Source organism: Oncorhynchus nerka, linkage group LG10 (genome assembly GCF_034236695.1).
Source record: "Oncorhynchus nerka isolate Pitt River linkage group LG10, Oner_Uvic_2.0, whole genome shotgun sequence".
Classification (NCBI taxonomy): domain Eukaryota; kingdom Metazoa; phylum Chordata; class Actinopteri; order Salmoniformes; family Salmonidae; genus Oncorhynchus; species Oncorhynchus nerka.
In genome coordinates, this window is record NC_088405.1 from 6,832,026 (window position 1) to 6,855,291 (window position 23,266).

The window sequence follows — 23,266 nt, forward strand, 5'->3', positions numbered from 1 at the left end:
CCGCTCCGTCTAGACGTGGCTACAGTAACCGCTCCGTCTAGACGTGGCTACAGTAACCGCTCCGTCTAGACGTGGCTACAGTAACCGCTCCGTCTAGACGTGGCTACAGTAACCGCTCCGTCTAGACGTGGCTACAGTAACCGCTCCGTCTAGACGTGGTACAGTAACCGCCGTCTAGACGTGGCTACAGTAACTGCTCCGTCTAGATGTGGCTACAGTAACCGCTCCGTCTAGACGTGGCTACAGTAACCGCTCCGTCTAGACGTGGCTACAGTAACTACTCCATCTAGATGGTAACTGCTCCGTCTAGACGTGGCTACAGTAACTACTCCGTCTAGACGTGGCTACAGTAACTGCTCCGTCTAGACGTGGCTACAGTAACCGCTCCGTCTAGACGTGGCTACAGTAACCGCTCCGTCTAGACGTGGCTACAGTAACTACTCCATCTAGATGGTAACTGCTCCGTCTAGACGTGGCTACAGTAACTACTCCGTCTAGACGTGGCTACAGTAACCGCTCCGTCTAGACGTGGCTACAGTAACCGCTCCGTCTAGACGTGGCTACAGTAACCGCTCCGTCTAGACGTGGCTACAGTAACTACTCCATCTAGATGGTAACTGCTCCGTCTAGACGTGGCTACAGTAACTGCTCCGTCTAGACGTGGCTACAGTAACCGCTCCGTCTAGACGTGGCTACAGTAACTACTCGTCTAGACGTGGCTACAGTAACTACTCCGTCTAGACGTGGCTACAGTAACTACTCCTCTAGACGTGGCTACAGTAACTACTCCTCTAGACGTGGCTACAGTAACTACTCCATCTAGATGGTAACTACTCCGTCTAGACGTGGCTACAGTAACTACTCCATCTAGATGGTAACTACTCCGTCTAGACGTGGCTACAGTAACTACTCCATCTAGATGGTAACTACTCCGTCTAGACGTGGCTACAGTAACTACTCCTCTAGACGTGGCTACAGTAACTACTCCTCTAGACGTGGCTACAGTAACTACTCCATCTAGATGGTAACTACTCCGTAGACGTGGCTACAGTAACTGCTCCGTCTAGACGTGGCTGGCTCAGTAGACGTGGCTACAGTAACTACTCCTCTAGACGTGGCTACAGTAACTGCTCCGTCTAGACGTGGCTACAGTAACCGCTCCGTCTAGACGTGGCTACAGTAACCGCTCCGTCTAGACGTGGCTACAGTAACCGCTCCGTCTAGACGTGGCTACAGTAACCGCTCCGTCTAGACGTGGCTACAGTAACCGCTCCGTCTAGACGTGGCTACAGTAACCGCTCCGTCTAGACGTGGCTACAGTAACCGCTCCGTCTAGACGTGGCTACAGTAACCGCTCCGTCTAGACGTGGCTACAGTAACCGCTCCGTCTAGACGTGGCTACAGTAACCGCTCCGTCTAGACGTGGCTACAGTAACTACTCCGTCTAGATGTGGCTACAGTAACCGCTCCGTCTAGACGTGGCTACAGTAACCGCTCCGTCTAGACGTGGCTACAGTAACTACTCCATCTAGATGGTAACTGCTCCGTCTAGACGTGGCTACAGTAACTACTCCGTCTAGACGTGGCTACAGTAACTGCTCCGTCTAGACGTGGCTACAGTAACCTACTCCGTCTAGACGTGGCTACAGTAACTCCGTCTAGACGTGGCTACAGTAACTACTCCATCTAGATGGTAACTGCTCCGTCTAGACGTGGCTACAGTAACTACTCCGTCTAGACGTGGCTACAGTAACTGCTCCGTCTAGACGTGGCTACAGTAACCGCTCCGTCTAGACGTGGCTACAGTAACCGCTCCGTCTAGACGTGGCTACAGTAACTACTCCATCTAGATGGTAACTGCTCCGTCTAGACGTGGCTACAGTAACTACTCCGTCTAGACGTGGCTACAGTAACTACTCCGTCTAGACGTGGCTACAGTAACCGCTCCGTCTAGACGTGGCTACAGTAACCGCTCCGTCTAGACGTGGCTACAGTAACTACTCCATCTAGATGGTAACTGCTCCGTCTAGACGTGGCTACAGTAACTACTCCGTCTAGACGTGGCTACAGTAACCGCTCCGTCTAGACGTGGCTACAGTAACCGCTCCGTCTAGACGTGGCTACAGTAACCGCTCCGTCTAGACGTGGCTACAGTAACTACTCCATCTAGATGGTAACTGCTCCGTCTAGACGTGGCTACAGTAACTACTCCGTCTAGACGTGGCTACAGTAACCGCTCCGTCTAGACGTGGCTACAGTAACTACTCGTCTAGACGTGGCTACAGTAACTACTCGTCTAGACGTGGCTACAGTAACTACTCCTCTAGACGTGGCTACAGTAACTACTCCTCTAGACGTGGCTACAGTAACTACTCCATCTAGATGGTAACTACTCCGTCTAGACGTGGCTACAGTAACTACTCCATCTAGATGGTAACTACTCCGTCTAGACGTGGCTACAGTAACTACTCCATCTAGATGGTAACTACTCCGTCTAGACGTGGCTACAGTAACTACTCCTCTAGACGTGGCTACAGTAACTACTCCTCTAGACGTGGCTACAGTAACTACTCCATCTAGATGGTAACTACTCCGTCTAGACGTGGCTACAGTAACTGCTCCGTCTAGACGTGGCTACAGTAAGTACTCCTCTAGACGTGGCTACAGTAACTACTCCTCTAGACGTGGCTACAGTAACTACTCCATCTAGATGGTAACTACTCCGTCTAGACGTGGCTACAGTAACTACTCCATCTAGATGGTAACTACTCCGTCTAGACGTGGCTACAGTAACTACTCCGTCTAGACGTGGCTACAGTAACTACTCCCTCTAGACGTGGCTACAGTTACTACTCCTCTAGACGTGGCTACAGTAACTACTCCTCTAGACGTGGCTACAGTAACCGCTCCGTCTAGACGTGGCTACAGTAACTACTCCATCTAGATGGTAACTGCTCCGTCTAGACGTGGCTACAGTAACTGCTCCGTCTAGACGTGGCTACAGTAACTACTCCGTCTAGACGTGGCTACAGTAACTACTCCCTCTAGACGTGGCTACAGTAACCACTCCCTCTAGACGTGTCTACAGTAACCGCTCCGTCTAGACGTGGCTACAGTAACCGCTCCGTCTAGACGTGGCTACAGTAACTACTCCATCTAGACGTGGCTACAGTAACTACTCCATCTAGATGGTAACTACTCCCTCTAGACGTGTCTACAGTAACTACTCCCTCTAGACGTGGCTACAGTAACTGCTCCGTCTAGACGTGGCTACAGTAACTGCTCGGTCTAGACGTGGCTACAGTAACTACTCGTCTAGACGTGGCTACTGTAACTACTCCGTCTAGACGTGGCTACAGTAACCGCTCCGTCTAGACGTGGCTACAGTAACTGCTCCGTCTAGACGTGGCTACAGTAACTACTCCGTCTAGAAGTGGCTACAGTAACCGCTCCGTCTAGAAGTGGCTACAGTAACCGCTCCGTCTAGACGTGGCTACAGTAACACTCCGTCTAGACGTGGCTACAGTAACCGCTCCGTCTAGACGTGGCTACAGTAACTACTCCGTCTAGAAGTGGCTACAGTAACCGCTCCGTCTAGAAGTGGCTACAGTAACCGCTCCGTCTAGACGTGGCTACAGTAACACTCCGTCTAGACGTGGCTACAGGAACTGCTCCGTCTAGACGTGGCTACAGTAACTACTCCATCTAGATGGTAACTGCTCCGTCTAGACGTGTCTACAGTAACCGCTCCGTCTAGACGTGGCTACAGTAACTGCTCCCTCTAGACGTGGCTACAGTAACTGCTCCGTCTAGACGTGGCTACAGTAACTACTCCGTCTAGAAGTGGCTACAGTAACCGCTCCGTCTAGAAGTGGCTACAGTAACCGCTCCGTCTAGACGTGGCTACAGTAACACTCCGTCTAGACGTGGCTACAGTAACCGCTCCGTCTAGACGTGGCTACAGGAACTGCTCCGTCTAGACGTGGCTACAGTAACTACTCCATCTAGATGGTAACTGCTCCGTCTAGACGTGTCTACAGTAACCGCTCCGTCTAGACGTGGCTACAGTAACTGCTCCCTCTAGACGTGGCTACAGTAACTGCTCCTCTAGACGTGGCTACAGGAACTGCTCCGTCTAGACGTGGCTACAGGAACTGCTCCGTCTAGACGTGGCTACAGGAACTGCTCCGTCTAGACGTGGCTACAGGAACTGCTCCGTCTAGACGTGGCTACAGTAACTACTCCATCTAGATGGTAACTACTCCGTCTAGACGTGGCTACAGTAACTGCTCCGTCTAGACGTGGCTACAGGAACCGCTCCGTCTAGACGTGGCTACAGTAACTGCTCCGTCTAGACGTGGCTACAGTAACTACTCCATCTAGACGTGGCTACAGTAACTGCTCCGTCTAGACGTGGCTACAGTAACTGCTCCATCTAGATGGTAACCACTCCGTCTAGACGTGGCTACAGTAACCGCTCCGTCTAGACGTGGCTACAGTAACTGCTCCGTCTAGACGTGGCTACAGTAACTACTCCGTCTAGATGGTAACTACTCCCTCTAGACGTGGCTACAGTAACTACTCCATCTAGATGGTAACTACTCCCTCTAGACGTGGCTACAGTAATTACTTGTCTAGACGTGGCTACAGTAATTACTCGTCTAGACGTAGCTACAGTAACTACTCCGTCTAGACGTGGCTACAGTAACTACTCCGTCTAGACGTGGCTACAGTAACTACTCCGTCTGGACGTGGCTACAGTAACCGCTCCGTCTGGACGTGGCTACAGTAACTGCTCCGTCTAGACGTGGCTACAGTAACTACTCTGTCTAGACAGTAACTACTCCGTCTAGACGTGGCTACAGTAACTACTCCGTCTAGACGTGGCTACAGTAGTATGAATGATAGACAGTATTTGGCCTGGACAGTTCATTCCTGCTCTAAGTACTTAGCATAAACAAACAGCAGTGGCTATTGAGATGTGTTGTGGTCAGTTGGCGAAGAGGGACAGTGATCTTTGTTTTGGGCCTCAGTTCTCTAACTCTGAACTAATGGACGACAGAGAAAAGCTCTCCCTCGGACGGACGGACCAAATTAAACGTGTTTCTACTGGAGAGGGTGACAGGAGACAGAGTCCTTCCTGACCTGACCCCTCGGTTGGTCGCTCCCTCCCTCCCCTCCTGACGTGGCCAGTCGCTCCCTCTTGACGTGACCCCCTCGGTCGGTCGGCCGCTCCCTCCTGTCGTGACCCCTCGGTCGGTCCGTCCCTCCTAGTCCCTGGTCTTGGCTGGACAAGGTTAATATTTCATGCTTTAAAGCAGGGATGTCAAACTCATTCCATGTAGGGCCTAGAGCCTGCTGGTCTTTCCCTTCAATTCAGACCTGAACCACCAGGTGAGGGGGAGTTGTTTACTAATTACTGACCTTCATTCATCAACCAAGTACAAGGGAGGAGTGAGAACCTACAGACACTCGACACTCAGTGGAATGAGTTTTACGTCTGTGCTTCAAAGGGTTTCTGATGCATGTCACTAGACAGGAGTCTGAGAAATGACAAGATGTTCATTTATTTGTAGTTTGTATGAGCTGTGAGCTTTGGCTCCAGGATAGCACATTTATGGTTGGTGTGAACACACACACACACACACGCACACTTAGCCAACACCATGGAAACGTGGTGATTAGTGTGTTGTGCAGAGCATGGTGTGTATGGGGGAGGGGGTGACAGACAGAGCTTTCATGCTGCATTACGTCAATAGAAGTGAGGTGCCTTTTTAAGGCGTCAGCAGACAGATTCTTTGATCCTTGCAGATCTTGGCTAGCAAGGGAAAAAAACGTCTGTGCTTGTACACTTAAAATATCTTTGCTCGAAATACAAGAGAGAAAATAGTCAATATTGTTTTTCACACTTGAGACCCTGTAGCAACAAGTACACTTAGTCAAAATAGTCAGGATGAATCTAAGATAACATTAGAAATCTAATTATTTGATGTTTTTGCGGAGGGTGTCTTGCTGTCTAACTGCTTGGTGCATTATTTCTCAAGGGGCAACATTTAAACTAGTCATTTGTTATTGAATTACAACAAACACTTCATTGAAGAATCCCTACTGTTGACCAATCACCGACAAAGGGGGCATAGTCTTTGGCTATTTCACTGTCGGTCTCCACCCTTCGGAGCGTCTCACTGTCGGTCTCCACCCGTTGGTGGCGTTTCACTGTCGGTCTCCACCCGTCGGTGGCGTTTCACTGTCGGTCTCCACCCGTCGGTGGCGTTTCACTGTCGGTCTCCACCCGTTGGTGGCGTTTCACTGTCGGTCTCCACCCGTTGGTGGCGTTTCACTGTCGGTCTCCACCCGTCGGTGGCGTTTCACTGTCGGTCTCCACCCGTTGGTGGCGTTTCACTGTCGGTCTCCACCCGTCGGAGCGTTTCACTGTCGGTCTCCACCCGTCGGAGCGTTTCACTGGCGGTCTCCACCCGTCGGAGCGTCTCACTGTCGGTCTCCACCCCTCTGAGCGTTTCACTGTCGGTCTCCACCCGTGGTGGCGTTTCACTGTCGGTCTCCACCCGTCGGAGCGTTTCACTGTCGGTCTCCACACAGTTCATGAGCAGCTCTTTTACTCACCCCTCTAATATTAGAACTGCTCTCCTCTCTAAATCTTTACTTCTCCACGCTCCCCCCCCCTTCTCTTCTCCTGCCAGCTACTGTAGAATGTTATTCTGACTCTAATCCTCAGAATGGGCGTCTTTGAATTACTTCAGGAGTGCTGTAGCTACTTCATCAGCGACCCAAAATGCTGCTTACCAGTGAGGAATTTAGTGATGTTCTGAACTGTAGATAGAAATACAATGAAAGGATCTGATGATATGATTCCCTATTCTGTCTGACAGTCGATCTGCTCTTCGTCATACAATTCTATCTGAAAGGCCTGTATTGGTACATCGTCCTGAATAGGCCCCAGATCATATCCCATAATATCGGGGTGTCATGACAACCAGGGGTGAAGATAGGCCATGAATCATTGCCTCTTTAGTAGTCTTATTTTGACTTAGTCTCTAATGGCCCCCTATTCCCTATATAGTACACTACCGTTGACCAGAGCCCTATTCCCTATATAGTACACTACTGTTGACCAGAGCCCTATTCCCTATATAGAACACTACTGTTGACCAGAGCCCTATTCCCTATATAGAACACTACTGTTGACCAGAGCCCTATTCCCTATATAGAACACTACTGTTGACCAGAGCCCTATTCCCTATATAGAACACTACTGTTGACCAGAGCCCTATTCCCTATATAGATCACTACTGTTGACCAGAGCCCTATTCCCTATATAGAACACTACTGTTGACCAGAGCCCTATTCCCTATATAGAACACTACTGTTGACCAGAGCCCTATTCCCTATATAGTACACTACTGTTGACCAGAGCCCTATTCCCTATATAGAACACTACTGTTGACCAGAGCCCTATTCCCTATATAGATCACTACTGTTGACCAGAGCCCTATTCCCTATATAGAACACTACTGTTGACCAGAGCCCTATTCCCTATATAGAACACTACTGTTGACCAGAGCCCTATTCCCTATATAGAACACTACTGTTGACCAGAGCCCTATTCCCTATATAGAACACTACTGTTGACCAGAGCCCTATTCCCTATATAGAACACTACTGTTGACCAGTGCCCTATTCCCTATATAGAACACTACTGTTGACCAGAGCCCTATTCCCTACATAGAACACTACTGTTGACCAGAGCCCTATTCCCTACATAGAACACTACTGTTGACCAGAGCCCTATTCCCTATATAGAACACTACTGTTGACCAGAGCCCTATTCCCTATATAGAACACTACTGTTGACCAGAGCCCTATTACCTATATAGAACACTACTGTTGACCAGAGCCCTATTACCTATATAGAACACTACTGTTGACTGGAACCCTATGATTCCTGGTCAAATGTAGTGCACTACATAGGGAACAGGGTGCCATTTCAGATGTAGCTTGGGTGTCATGACAACCAGTGGTGGCGTTTTTTAAAAGGCCATTCATTAGTTCTGTCCATATTAACTAACGGGCCAGCTGTAATATATTTAGCCCTGTTGGTTCAGCAGCTCTACTGAACTGGAGACACAGACAGGACTGATGACAGAGGAGAGGACATAACTAGAGCCTCGTCTATCCATTCACTTTGTTGTGTGTTTGTGCTCGTGTTAAGATGCATGTCGATATCACCATGTGGCTGGTTGCCATTTTGGCTTTTGGGTTTCTGTTATATGGATGTTATCCTTCAGGGAATGTGCCTCTCTATATACAGTGTTCTTCCATTCCAGTCTCCTCCCACCATCCTAAAATCCTTTAAGCGGGATGGCTCTAGAACCTTTAGGCGGGGATGGCTCTAGAACCTTTAGGCGGGGATGGCTCTAGAACCTTTAGGCGGGGATGACTCTAGAACCTTTAGGCGGGGTGGCTCTAGAACCTTTAGGCGGGGATGGCTCTAGAACCTTTAGGCGGGGATGGCTCTAGAACCTTTAGGCGGGATATGTAAAACATTTTCTTCTCTATTCCTTACTTCTGGAATGTAGGATTGCTGCTAGTGTTTTACAGGATTCTATATAGACTATTCTGACGTCGCCACCATGGCGGCAGACTGTTCTGGCTGGCGGCAGACTGTTCTGGCTGGCGGCAGACTGTTCTGGCTGGCGGCAGACTGTTCTGGCTGGCGGCAGACTGTTATCAGCACTAAAGAAGTCTCACCTTACTTTATTCATTTAACACGCTGTCAAGTTGAAGTGCCATGGGAGGAGGAAGGAAAAGAGATACTCACCAAAAAAAAATGTCCTCTCACTGTCAACTGTGTTTATTTTCAGCAAACTTAACATGTGTAAATATTTGTATGAACATACAACAACTGAGACAAACTGGACAAATGTGACCCTAAACAAGGGGGGGGGTCAAAAGTAACAGTAAGCATCTGGTGTAGCCACCAGCTGCATTAAGTACTGCAGTGCTTCTCCTCCTCATGGACTGCACCAGATTTTCCAGTTCTTGTTGTGAGATGTTACCCCACTCTTTCACCAAGGCACCTGCAAGTTCCCAGACATTTCTGAGGGGGCCTGTCGTGTCTTTGCCGGATTAAGTGATATGACATGCCGGTCTATAAAATCCTTTCTCTGTAATTAATATTACCTGATTGAGCTAATTATGTAAATGTATTTAACTAGAAAGTCGGGGCTCCACAATATATTTATAGAGCAGTTAACTTCCGAATAAACTCTTAAAGACCTAGTAATATTTTACGTCAATAGCAGTCAATATTAATCGTCACCTTATGTCCGTCCCATCTGAAAGTTGTAAATTCTTGGTTATCTTCACAAACCCTGGATAACAAGTTGAATCAGCAATACAACATTGGGTTTAATTATTTATTTACTAAATACCTAACTAATCACACAGAATTACATATACACATAATTAAATCATACCTTGATTACAAATTATGTCATAAAGGAAAACGTCCCTAGCGGGCGGAACAGCTGGTTACACAAAGAAAAGGGGCTAGGTTTGAGTGAAAGAGCGGGAAGACTGAGGGACAAAGGGAGAAGCTGTGCTTCGTAAATACAGTATCTTATGCATTCTAAATTACCAGCAATTTGGAAAAGGAAATAAATATTTACTCTGAGCTGCGCTTCGGTAGGTTGGTGGTAGATGGAAGTTGCCAAACCGAGTTCTTTGTCCTTTGAAGAGTGTCTCTGGTGGTGAACGGGAAACGTTGTAGTAACGTCATTGTGTGGCAGGCGGGATACTCTGTCTGTTCTTTCCTAGCCCACGTTTTCAGCTGCTGTTGCTACCTCAACGGCTAGCAGGTATCACTTCTGTAGTGGATAAGAGTTCAAAGTTCATACCATTCGCAACCAAAGCTCACGCTGAGGTTTGCTTCATTCTGTAGTTATTATCTGAACCATTCAGACATTGGATCGTCATCCTAATGTACCAGGAACAGGACATGTTAGTCCTTTTAACGTATGGACATCCTATGTTAGTCCTTTTAATGTCCTCACATCCTCGGAACAGATTACATTTTCGTCAAGGCATATAGTGGCGGGAGAAGGTTTTCATAGTTTACAGCCCATGTCTCTTCACAGGGGATGGCCACTGATTGAGCAGAGATCACTGACCTAAACAGCTTCTGAACATCAGAACAGAGATCACTGACCTAAACAGCTTCTGGACATCAGAACAGAGATCACTGACCTAAACAGCTTCTGAACATCAGAACAGAGATCACTGACCTAAACAGCTTCTTCACAGGGGATGGCCACTGATTGAGCAGAGCCCTAACCTTATGAAAACCCACATCTCTCATTTGGAAGCTAAAATTACATTGAATCTTTTCACCAATAATTTTATATTCAAACATTTTAAATTGAATAACAATTCCATGTGAATTCAATAACTACAATGTGCGTACTTTCCACTGTAGAGTTTATGTCATCCTATCATTGATGAGAATGTCTCAGATGACAACCGAACTGACATCATATTCATTAAGTACCACTGCATATGTTCAATTGTACCAGAATATAGTTCATCCCCCCTTCTGATGTTCCCAGAATCTCTATGTTAACCAAGGGATTTTTAAATGTCACATCAGTAGGTTAGAGCGAGGAAAAAGGGGGGAGAGGTATTTATGATTGTCATAAACCTACCCCCAGGCCAACGTCATGACAGGCCCTAGCCCTCACCCTCCGATCCAACAGGTCCCAAAAGTGCTCAATGGGATTTATATCCGGGGTCTTCGCTGGCCATGGCAGAACACTGACATTCCTGTCTTGTAGGAAGTCACGCACAGAACGAGCAGTATGGCGGGTGGCATTGTCATGCTGGAGGGGTCATGTCAGGATGAGCCTGCAGGAAGGGTACCACATGAGGGAGGAGGATGTCTTCCCTGTAACGCACAGTGTTGAGATTGCCTGCAATGACGACAAGCTCAGTCCGATGATGCTGTGACACACCGCCCCAGACCATGACAGACCCTCTACCTCCAACTCGATCCCGCTCCAGTGTACAGGCCTCGGTGTAACGCTCATTCCTTCGATGATAAACGTAAATCCGACCATCACACCTGGTTAGACAAAACCGCGACTCGTCAGTGAAGAGCACTTTGCCAGTCCAGTCTGGTCCAGCAATGGTGGGTTTGTGCCCATAGACGATGCTGTTGTCGGTGATGTCTGGTGAGGACCTGCCTTACAACAGGCCTACAAGCCCTCAGTCCAGCCTCTCTCAGCCCAATGTGGACAGTCTGAGCACTGATGGAGGGATTGTGCGTTCCTGGTGAAACTCCAGCAGTTGTTGCTTTCCTGTACCTGTCCCGCAGGTATGATGTTCAGATGTACCGATCCTGTGCAGTGTGTGTTCTGCCACTGCGAGGACGATCAGCTGTCCGTCATGTCTCCCTGTAGCGCGGTCTTATGTGTCTCACAGTACGGACATTGCAATATATTGCCCTGGCCACATCTGCAGTCCTCATGCCTCCTTGCAGCATGCCTAAGGCACGTTCACACAGATGAGCAGGGACCCTGGGCATCTTTCTGTTGGTGTTTTTCAAGTCAGTTGAAAGGCCTCTTTAGTGTCCTAAATATTCATAACTGTGACCTTAATTGCCTACCGTCTGTAAGCTGTTGGTGTCTTAACGACCGTTCCACAGGTGCATGTTCATTAATTGTTTATGGTTCATTGAACAAGCAGGGAAACAGTGTTTAAACCCTTTACAATGAAGATCTGTGAAGTTATTTGGATTTTTATGAATGATCTTTGAATGACAGGGTCCTGAAAAAGGGCCGTGTTTTTAAAATATATATATATATATATATAACACACACACACACGTATGTCTGGTTGACTCTAAGTCTACTGTAGTAATATTGATGTCTCTACCTCCAGGTCGTACTCTCCTAGAGAAGTTGTTAGACAGTAGTAATATTGATGTCTCTACCTCCAGGTCGTACTCTCCTAGAGAAGTTGTTAGACTGTAGTAATATTGATGTCTCTACCTCCAGGTCGTACTCTCCTAGAGAAGTTGTTAGACTGTAGTAATATTGATGTCTCTACCTCCAGGTCGTACTCTCCTAGAGAAGTTGTTAGACTGTAGTAATATTGATGTCTCTCTCTCTCTACCTCCAGGTCGTACTCTCCTAGAGAAGTTGTTAGACTGTAGTAATATTGATGTCTCTACCTCCTGGTCGTACTCTCCTAGAGAAGTTGTTACTGTAGTAATATTGATGTCTCTCTCTCTCTACCTCCAGGTCGTACTCTCCTAGAGAAGTTGTTCCTACAACAGGAAGATGCCCAGCCGGAGGAAGCTGAGAAGCTGTGTTCTCGGATTCTGGCCATGGGTCTGTTACTACCCTTCACTGACTGCTTCAGAGACACAATAGGAGGGTCCAACCCACAACTCGCTGCGCCATGCAAGTTCCACGTGAGTCATATCCTATACCAGGGCCTTCAACCCTGTTCCACGTGAGTCATATCCTATACCAGGGCCTTTCAACCCTGTTCCACGTGAGTCATATCCTATACCAGGGCCTTCAACCCTTTTCCTGGAGAGAGACCCTCCTGTAGGTTTTAATTCCAGCCCTGTTCCTGGAGAGAGACCCTCCTGTAGGTTTTAATTCCAGCCCTGTTCCTGGAGAGAGACCCTCCTGTAGGTTTTAATTCCAACCCTGTTCCTGGAGAGAGACCCTCCTGTAGGTTTTAATTCCAGCCCTGTTCCTGGAGAGACCCTTGGTTCAGTCCCCTTGTGTTGATATTCAGTATGTTAGACAGTAAATATTCCCCTGGTTCAGTCTCTTAAAATTAGCATATTCCCATTTGGAGGGATGATGTTATCTGTGTTGTTGGAGGTGATTGGTTGGCATGTCTTTTGGCTGTGATGTGATGGTGTCTTCAAAGAGCTCTGACACGCGCACACACACCATCTGCCCAGTGTGTCGTGGTTGGACTACATTTCCCAGCAGCCTTTTGTAACCCGAGTACCACCTTATCATCGCTGTCATGCTGGGTCTCTGCATCAGTCTGCAGCACACAGCAGTCTTCTGTTACCATTACACTCGGGGATGAAAGTAAGGCGGTCTGGTACGGCGTCTTGGTATAATAAAGTGGGGCGCCGTAACCATAAAACTTGAGCCCATCACAATTAACACTACATGTTAAAAAGAAATACTATCGTCTGGTCGTCTGCTACACCGTTAACATTACTGCATGTCAGCCGCGGGACGAATGAGTGAATTGACTGGAAACCGGGTGGTTTACACTCCAAATGGGGTTGTGGTTTGAGGAGAACACTTACACATTGTCAAGGCGGAGACCGAGGCGCGTTTGGACAACAGTGGATGCATCAATTCAGGCTATAGGTAGACCTAATGACTGACTGTCTCAGAACGGCAGTACAGTAGCCTACACGTAGACCTAATGACTGACTGTCGCAGTACAGTAGCCTACACGTAGACCTAATGACTGACTGACGCAGTACAGTAGCCCACACGTAGACCTAATGACTGACTGTCTCAGAACGGCAGTACAGTAGCCCACACGTAGACCTAATGACTGACTGTCGCAGTACAGTAGCCTACACGTAGACCTAATGACTGACTGACGCAGTACAGTAGCCCACACGTAGACCTAATGACTGACTGTCTCAGAACGGCAGTACAGTAGCCCACACGTAGACCTAATGACTGACTGTCGCAGTACAGTAGCCTACACGTAGACCTAATGACTGACTGACGCAGTACAGTAGCCCACACGTAGACCTAATGACTGACTGACGCAGTACAGTAGCCTACACGTAGACCTAATGACTGACTGTCTCAGAACGGCAGTACAGTAGCCTACACGTAGACCTAATGACTGACTGTCGCAGTACAGTAGCCTACACGTAGACCTAATGACTGACTGACGCAGTACAGTAGCCCACACGTAGACCTAATGACTGACTGACGCAGTACAGTAGCCTACACGTAGACCTAATGACTGACTGTCGCAGTACAGTAGCCTACACGTAGACCTAATGACTGACTGACGCAGTACAGTAGCCCACACGTAGACCTAATGACTGACTGTCTCAGAACGGCAGTACAGTAGCCCACACGTAGACCTAATGACTGACTGTCGCAGTACAGTAGCCTACACGTAGACCTAATGACTGACTGACGCAGTACAGTAGCCCACACGTAGACCTAATGACTGACTGTCTCAGAACGGCAGTACAGTAGCCCACACGTAGACCTAATGACTGACTGTCGCAGTACAGTAGCCTACACGTAGACCTAATGACTGACTGACGCAGTACAGTAGCCCACACGTAGACATAATGACTGACTGACGCAGTACAGTAGCCTACACGTAGACCTAATGACTGACTGTCTCAGAACGGCAGTACAGTAGCCTACACGTAGACCTAATGACTGACTGTCGCAGTACAGTAGCCTACACGTAGACCTAATGACTGACTGACGCAGTACAGTAGCCCACACGTAGACCTAATGACTGACTGACGCAGTACAGTAGCCTACACGTAGACCTAATGACTGACTGTCGCAGTACAGTAGCCTACACGTAGACTTAATGACTGACTGTCGCAGTACAGTAGCCTACACGTAGACCTAATGACTGACTGTCGCAGTACAGTAGCCTACACGTAGACCTAATGACTGACTGTCGCAGTACAGTAGCCTACACGTAGACCTAATGACTGACTGTCGCAGTACAGTAGCCTACACGTAGACCTAATGACTGACTGTCGCAGTACAGTAGCCTACACGTAGACCTAATGACTGACTGTCGCAGTACAGTAGCCTACACGTAGACCTAATGACTGAATGACGCAGAACGGCAGTACAGTAGCCCACACGTAGACCTAATGACTGACTGTCGCAGAACGGCAGTACAGTAGCCTACACGTAGACCTAATGACTGTCTCAGAACGGCAGTACAGTAGCCCACACGTAGACCTAATGACTGACTGACGCAGAACGGCAGTACAGTAGCCTACACGTAGACCTAATGACTGACTGTCGCAGTACAGTAGCCTACACGTAGACCTAATGACTGACTGTCGCAGTACTGCAGTACAGTAGCCCACACGTAGACCTAATGACTGACTGTCTCAGTACAGTAGCCTACACGTAGACCTAATGACTGACTGTCTCAGTACAGTAGCCTACACGTAGACCTAATGACTGTCGCAGAACGGCAGTACAGTAGCCTACACGTAGACCTAATGACTGACTGTCTCAGTACAGTAGCCTACACGTAGACCTAATGACTGACTGACGCAGAACGGCAGTACAGTAGCCTACACGTAGACCTAATGACTGACTGTCGCAGAACGGCAGTACAGTAGCCCACACGTAGACCTAATGACTGACTGTCGCAGAACGGCAGTACAGTAGCCTACACGTAGACCTAATGACTGACTGTCTCAGAACGGCAGTACAGTAGCCTACACGTAGACCTAATGACTGACTCTCGCAGGCCGGCAGTACAGTAGCCTACACGTGTAGACCTAATGACTGACTCTCAGTACAGCAGTACAGTAGCCTACACGTAGACCTAATGACTGACTGTCGCAGAACGGCAGTACAGTAGCCTACACGTGTAGACCTAATGACTGACTCTCAGTACAGCAGTACAGTAGCCTACACGTAGACCTAATGACTGACTGTCGCAGAACGGCAGTACAGTAGCCTACACGTAGACCTAATGACTGACTGTCGCAGAACGGCAGTACAGTAGCCTACACGTAGACCTAATGACTGACTGTCGCAGAACGGCAGTACAGTAGCCTACACGTAGACCTAATGACTGACTGTCTCAGAACGGCTGTACAGTAGCCTACACGTAGACCTAATGACTGACTGTCGCAGTACAGTAGCCTACACGTAGACCTAATGACTGACTGTCTCAGTACAGCAGTACAGTAGCCTACACGTAGACCTAATGACTGACTGTCTCAGTACAGTAGCCTACACGTAGACCTAATGACTGACTGTCTCAGAACGGCAGTACAGTAGCCTACACGTAGACCTAATGACTGACTGTCGCAGTACAGTAGCCTACATGTAGACGTAATGACTGACTGTCGCAGAACGGCAGTACAGTAGCCTACACGTAGACCTAATGACTGTCTCAGAACGGCAGTACAGTAGCCTACACGTAGACCTAATGACTGACGCAGAACGGCAGTACAGTAGCCTACACGTAGACCTAATGACTGACGCAGAACGGCAGTACAGTAGCCTACACGTAGACCTAATGACTGACTGTCTCAGTACAGTAGCCCACACGTAGACCTAATGACTGACTGTCTCAGAACGGCAGTACAGTAGCCTACACGTAGACCTAATGACTGACTGTCGCAGTACAGTAGCCTACACGTAGACCTAATGACTGACTGACGCAGTACAGTAGCCCACACGTAGACCTAATGACTGACTGACGCAGTACAGTAGCCTACACGTAGACCTAATGACTGACTGTCGCAGTACAGTAGCCTACACGTAGACCTAATGACTGACTGTCGCAGTACAGTAGCCTACACGTAGACCTAATGACTGACTGTCGCAGTACAGTAGCCTACACGTAGACCTAATGACTGACTGTCGCAGTACAGTAGCCTACACGTAGACCTAATGACTGACTGTCGCAGTACAGTAGCCTACACGTAGACCTAATGACTGACTGTCGCAGTACAGTAGCCTACACGTAGACCTAATGACTGACTGTCGCAGAACGGCAGTACAGTAGCCCACACGTAGACCTAATGACTGACTGACGCAGAACGGCAGTACAGTAGCCTACACGTAGACCTAATGACTGACTGTCGCAGTACAGTAGCCTACACGTAGACCTAATGACTGACTGTCGCAGAACGGCAGTACAGTAGCCTACACGTAGACCTAATGACTGACTGTCGCAGAACGGCAGTACAGTAGCCTACACGTAGACCTAATGACTGACTGTCGCAGAACGGCAGTACAGTAGCCCACACGTAGACCTAATGACTGACTGACGCAGTACAGTAGCCTACACGTAGACCTAATGACTGACTGTCTCAGAACGGCAGTACAGTAGCCTACACGTAGACCTAATGACTGACTGTCGCAGTACAGTAGCCTACACGTAGACCTAATGACTGACTGACGCAGTACAGTAGCCCACACGTAGACCTAATGACTGACTGACGCAGTACAGTAGCCTACACGTAGACCTAATGACTGACTGTCGCAGTACAGTAGCCTACACGTAGACCTAATGACTGACTGACGCAGTACAGTAGCCCACACGTAGACCTAATGACTGACTGTCTCAGAACGGCAGTACAGTAGCCCACACGTAGACCTAATGACTGACTGTCGCAGTACAGTAGCCTACACGTAGACCTAATGACTGACTGACGCAGTACAGTAGCCCACACGTAGACCTAATGACTGACTGTCTCAGAACGGCAGTACAGTAGCCCACACGTAGACCTAATGACTGACTGACGCAGTACAGTAGCCTACACGTAGACCTAATGACTGACTGTCTCAGAACGGCAGTACAGTAGCCTACACGTAGACCTAATGACTGACTGTCGCAGTACAGTAGCCTACACGTAGACCTAATGACTGACTGACGCAGTACAGTAGCCCACACGTAGACCTAATGACTGACTGACGCAGTACAGTAGCCTACACGTAGACCTAATGACTGACTGTCGCAGTACAGTAGCCTACACGTAGACTTAATGACTGACTGTCGCAGCAGTACAGTAGCCTACACGTAGACCTAATGACTGACTGTCGCAGTACAGTAGCCTACACGTAGACCTAATGACTGACTGTCGCAGTACAGTAGCCTACACGTAGACCTAATGACTGACTGTCGCAGTACAGTAGCCTACACGTAGACCTAATGACTGACTGTCGCAGTACAGTAGCCTACACGTAGACCTAATGACTGACTGTCGCAGTACAGTAGCCTACACGTAGACCTAATGACTGAATGACGCAGAACGGCAGTACAGTAGCCCACACGCAGAACGGCAGACCTAATGACTGACTGTCGCAGAACGGCAGTACAGTAGCCTACACGTAGACCTAATGACTGTCTCAGAACGGCAGTACAGTAGCCCACACGTAGACCTAATGACTGACTGACGCAGAACGGCAGTACAGTAGCCTACACGTAGACCTAATGACTGACTGTCGCAGTACAGTAGCCTACACGTAGACCTAATGACTGACTGTCGCAGTACTGCAGTACAGTAGCCCACACGTAGACCTAATGACTGACTGTCTCAGTACAGTAGCCTACACGTAGACCTAATGACTGACTGTCTCAGTACAGTAGCCTACACGTAGACCTAATGACTGTCGCAGAACGGCAGTACAGTAGCCTACACGTAGACCTAATGACTGACTGTCTCAGTACAGTAGCCTACACGTAGACCTAATGACTGACTGACGCAGAACGGCAGTACAGTAGCCTACACGTAGACCTAATGACTGACTGTCGCAGAACGGCAGTACAGTAGCCCACACGTAGACCTAATGACTGACTGTCGCAGAACGGCAGTACAGTAGCCTACACGTAGACCTAATGACTGACTGTCTCAGAACGGCAGTACAGTAGCCTACACGTAGACCTAATGACTGACTCTCGCAGGCCGGCAGTACAGTAGCCTACACGTGTAGACCTAATGACTGACTCTCAGTACAGCAGTACAGTAGCCTACACGTAGACCTAATGACTGACTGTCGCAGAACGGCAGTACAGTAGCCTACACGTAGACCTAATGACTGACTGTCGCAGAACGGCAGTACAGTAGCCTACACGTAGACCTAATGACTGACTGTCGCAGAACGGCAGTACAGTAGCCTACACGTAGACCTAATGACTGACTGTCTCAGAACGGCTGTACAGTAGCCTACACGTAGACCTAATGACTGACTGTCGCAGTACAGTAGCCTACACGTAGACCTAATGACTGACTGTCTCAGTACAGCAGTACAGTAGCCTACACGTAGACCTAATGACTGACTGTCTCAGTACAGTAGCCTACACGTAGACCTAATGACTGACTGTCTCAGAACGGCAGTACAGTAGCCTACACGTAGACCTAATGACTGACTGTCGCAGTACAGTAGCCTACATGTAGACCTAATGACTGACTGTCGCAGAACGGCAGTACAGTAGCCTACACGTAGACCTAATGACTGTCTCAGAACGGCAGTACAGTAGCCTACACGTAGACCTAATGACTGACGCAGAACGGCAGTACAGTAGCCTACACGTAGACCTAATGACTGACGCAGAACGGCAGTACAGTAGCCTACACGTAGACCTAATGACTGACTGTCTCAGTACAGTAGCCCACACGTAGACCTAATGACTGACTGTCTCAGAACGGCAGTACAGTAGCCTACACGTAGACCTAATGACTGACTGTCGCAGTACAGTAGCCTACACGTAGACCTAATGACTGACTGACGCAGTACAGTAGCCCACACGTAGACCTAATGACTGACTGACGCAGTACAGTAGCCTACACGTAGACCTAATGACTGACTGTCGCAGTACAGTAGCCTACACGTAGACCTAATGACTGACTGTCGCAGTACAGTAGCCTACACGTAGACCTAATGACTGACTGTCGCAGTACAGTAGCCTACACGTAGACCTAATGACTGACTGTCGCAGTACAGTAGCCTACACGTAGACCTAATGACTGACTGTCGCAGTACAGTAGCCTACACGTAGACCTAATGACTGACTGTCGCAGTACAGTAGCCTACACGTAGACCTAATGACTGACTGTCGCAGTACAGTAGCCTACACGTAGACCTAATGACTGACTGTCGCAGAACGGCAGTACAGTAGCCCACACGTAGACCTAATGACTGACTGACGCAGAACGGCAGTACAGTAGCCTACACGTAGACCTAATGACTGACTGTCGCAGTACAGTAGCCTACACGTAGACCTAATGACTGACTGTCGCAGAACGGCAGTACAGTAGCCTACACGTAGACCTAATGACTGACTGTCGCAGAACGGCAGTACAGTAGCCTACACGTAGACCTAATGACTGACTGACGCAGAACGGCAGTACAGTAGCCCACACGTAGACCTAATGACTGACTGTCGCAGTACAGTAGCCTACACGTAGACCTAATGACTGACTGTCGCAGTACAGTAGCCTACACGTATACCTAATGACTGACTGTCGCAGTACAGTAGCCTACACGTAGACCTAATGACTGACTGTCGCAGTACAGTAGCCTACACGTAGACCTAATGACTGTCGCAGAACGGCAGTACAGTAGCCTACACGTAGACCTAATGACTGACTGTCTCAGTACAGTAGCCTACACGTAGACCTAATGACTGACTGTCGCAGAACGGCAGTACAGTAGCCCACACGTAGACCTAATGACTGACTGTCGCAGAACGGCAGTACAGTAGCCTACACGTAGACCTAATGACTGACTGTCTCAGAACGGCAGTACAGTAGCCTACACGTAGACCTAATGACTGACTCTCGCAGGCCGGCAGTCCAGTAGCCTACACGTGTAGACCTAATGACTGACTCTCAGTACAGCAGTACAGTAGCCTACACGTAGACCTAATGACTGACTGTCGCAGAACGGCAGTACAGTAGCCTACATGTAGACCTAATGACTGACTCTCGCAGAACGGCAGTACAGTAGCCTACACGTGTAGACCTAATGACTGACTCTCAGTACAGCAGTACAGTAGCCTACACGTAGACCTAATGACTGACTGTCTCAGTACAGTAGCCTACACGTAGACCTAATGACTGACTGTCTCAGAACGGCAGTACAGTAGCCTACACGTAGACCTAATGACTGACTGTCGCAGTACAGTAGCCTACACGTAGACCTAATGACTGACTGTCGCAGAACGGCAGTACAGTAGCCTACACGTAGACCTAATGACTGTCTCAGAACGGCAGTACAGTAGCCTACACGTAGACCTAATGACTGACGCAGAACGGCAGTACAGTAGCCTACACGTAGACCTAATGACTGACTGTCTCAGTACAGTAGCCTACACGTAGACCTAATGACTGTCGCAGAACGGCAGTACAGTAGCCTACACGTAGACCTAATGACTGACTGTCTCAGTACAGTAGCCCACACGTAGACCTAATGACTGACTGTCGCAGAACGGCAGTACAGTAGCCTACACGTAGACCTAATGACTGTCTCAGAACGGCAGTACAGTAGCCCACACGTAGACCTAATGACTGACTGACGCAGAACGGCAGTACAGTAGCCTACACGTAGACCTAATGACTGACTGTCGCAGTACAGTAGCCTACACGTAGACCTAATGACTGACTGTCGCAGTACAGTAGCCTACACGTAGACCTAATGACTGACTGTCACAGAACGGCAGTACAGTAGCCTACACGTAGACCTAATGACTGACTGTCTCAGAACGGCAGTACAGTAGCCTACACGTAGACCTAATGACTGTCTCAGAACGGCAGTACAGTAGCCTACACGTAGACCTAATGACTGACGCAGAACGGCAGTACAGTAGCCTACACGTAGACCTAATGACTGACTGTCTCAGTACAGTAGCCTACACGTAGACCTAATGACTGTCGCAGAACGGCAGTACAGTAGCCTACACGTAGACCTAATGACTGACTGTCTCAGTACAGTAGCCTACACATAGACCTAATGACTGACTGTCGCAGAACGGCAGTACAGTAGCCCACACGTAGACCTAATGACTGACTGTCGCAGAACGGCAGTACAGTAGCCTACACGTAGACCTAATGACTGACTGACGCAGAACGGCAGTACAGTAGCCTACACGTAGACCTAATGACTGACTGTCGCAGTACAGTAGCCTACACATAGACCTAATGACTGACTGTCGCAGAACGGCAGTACAGTAGCCTACACGTAGACCTAATGACTGTCTCAGAACGGCAGTACAGTAGACCTAATGACTGACTGACGCAGAACGGCAGTACAGTAGCCTACACGTAGACCTAATGACTGACTGTCGCAGTACAGTAGCCTACACGTAGACCTAATGACTGACTGTCGCAGTACTGCAGTACAGTAGCCCACACGTAGACCTAATGACTGACTGTCGCAGTACTGCAGTACAGTAGCCCACACGTAGACCTAATGACTGACTGTCTCAGTACAGTAGCCTACACGTAGACCTAATGACTGACTGTCTCAGTACAGTAGCCTACACGTAGACCTAATGACTGTCGCAGAACGGCAGTACAGTAGCCTACACGTAGACCTAATGACTGACTGTCTCAGTACAGTAGCCTACACGTAGACCTAATGACTGACTGTCGCAGAACGGCAGTACAGTAGCCCACACGTAGACCTAATGACTGACTGTCGCAGTACAGTAGCCTACACGTAGACCTAATGACTGACTGTCGCAGAACGGCAGTACAGTAGCCTACACGTAGACCTAATGACTGACTGTCTCAGAACGGCAGTACAGTAGCCTACACGTAGACCTAATGACTGACTCTCGCAGAACGGCAGTACAGTAGCCTACACGTGTAGACCTAATGACTGACTCTCAGTACAGCAGTACAGTAGCCACACGTAGACATGACTGACTGTCTCAGTACAGTAGCCTACACGTAGACCTAATGACTGACTGTCTCAGAACGGCAGTACAGTAGCCTACACGTAGACCTAATGACTGACTGTCGCAGTACAGTAGCCTACACGTAGACCTAATGACTGACTGTCGCAGAACGGCAGTACAGTAGCCTACACGTAGACCTAATGACTGTCTCAGTCGGCAGTACAGTAGCCTACACGTAGACCTAATGACTGACGCAGAACGGCAGTACAGTAGCCTACACATAGACCTAATGACTGACTGTCTCAGTACAGTAGCCTACACGTAGACCTAATGACTGACAGAACGGCAGTACAGTAGCCTACACGTAGACCTAATGACTGACTGTCTCAGTACAGTAGCCCACACGTAGACCTAATGACTGACTGTCGCAGAACGGCAGTACAGTAGCCTACACGTAGACCTAATGACTGTCTCAGAACGGCAGTACAGTAGCCCACACGTAGACCTAATGACTGACTGACGCAGAACGGCAGTACAGTAGCCTACACGTAGACCTAATGACTGACTGTCGCAGTACAGTAGCCTACACGTAGACCTAATGACTGACTGT

General features: G+C 48.7%; 1 protein-coding gene across 1 annotated transcript in view; it reads left to right on the plus strand.

Moving 5' to 3' along the window:
• The window catches only part of LOC135573611 (formin-2-like), a 164,509-nt gene that overhangs the window by 23,591 nt on the left and 117,652 nt on the right, over positions 1–23,266 (plus strand). The window contains 1 exon segment of the mRNA XM_065022872.1: positions 12,318–12,490. Within this exon segment, the coding sequence (XP_064878944.1) occupies positions 12,318–12,490 (173 nt within the window).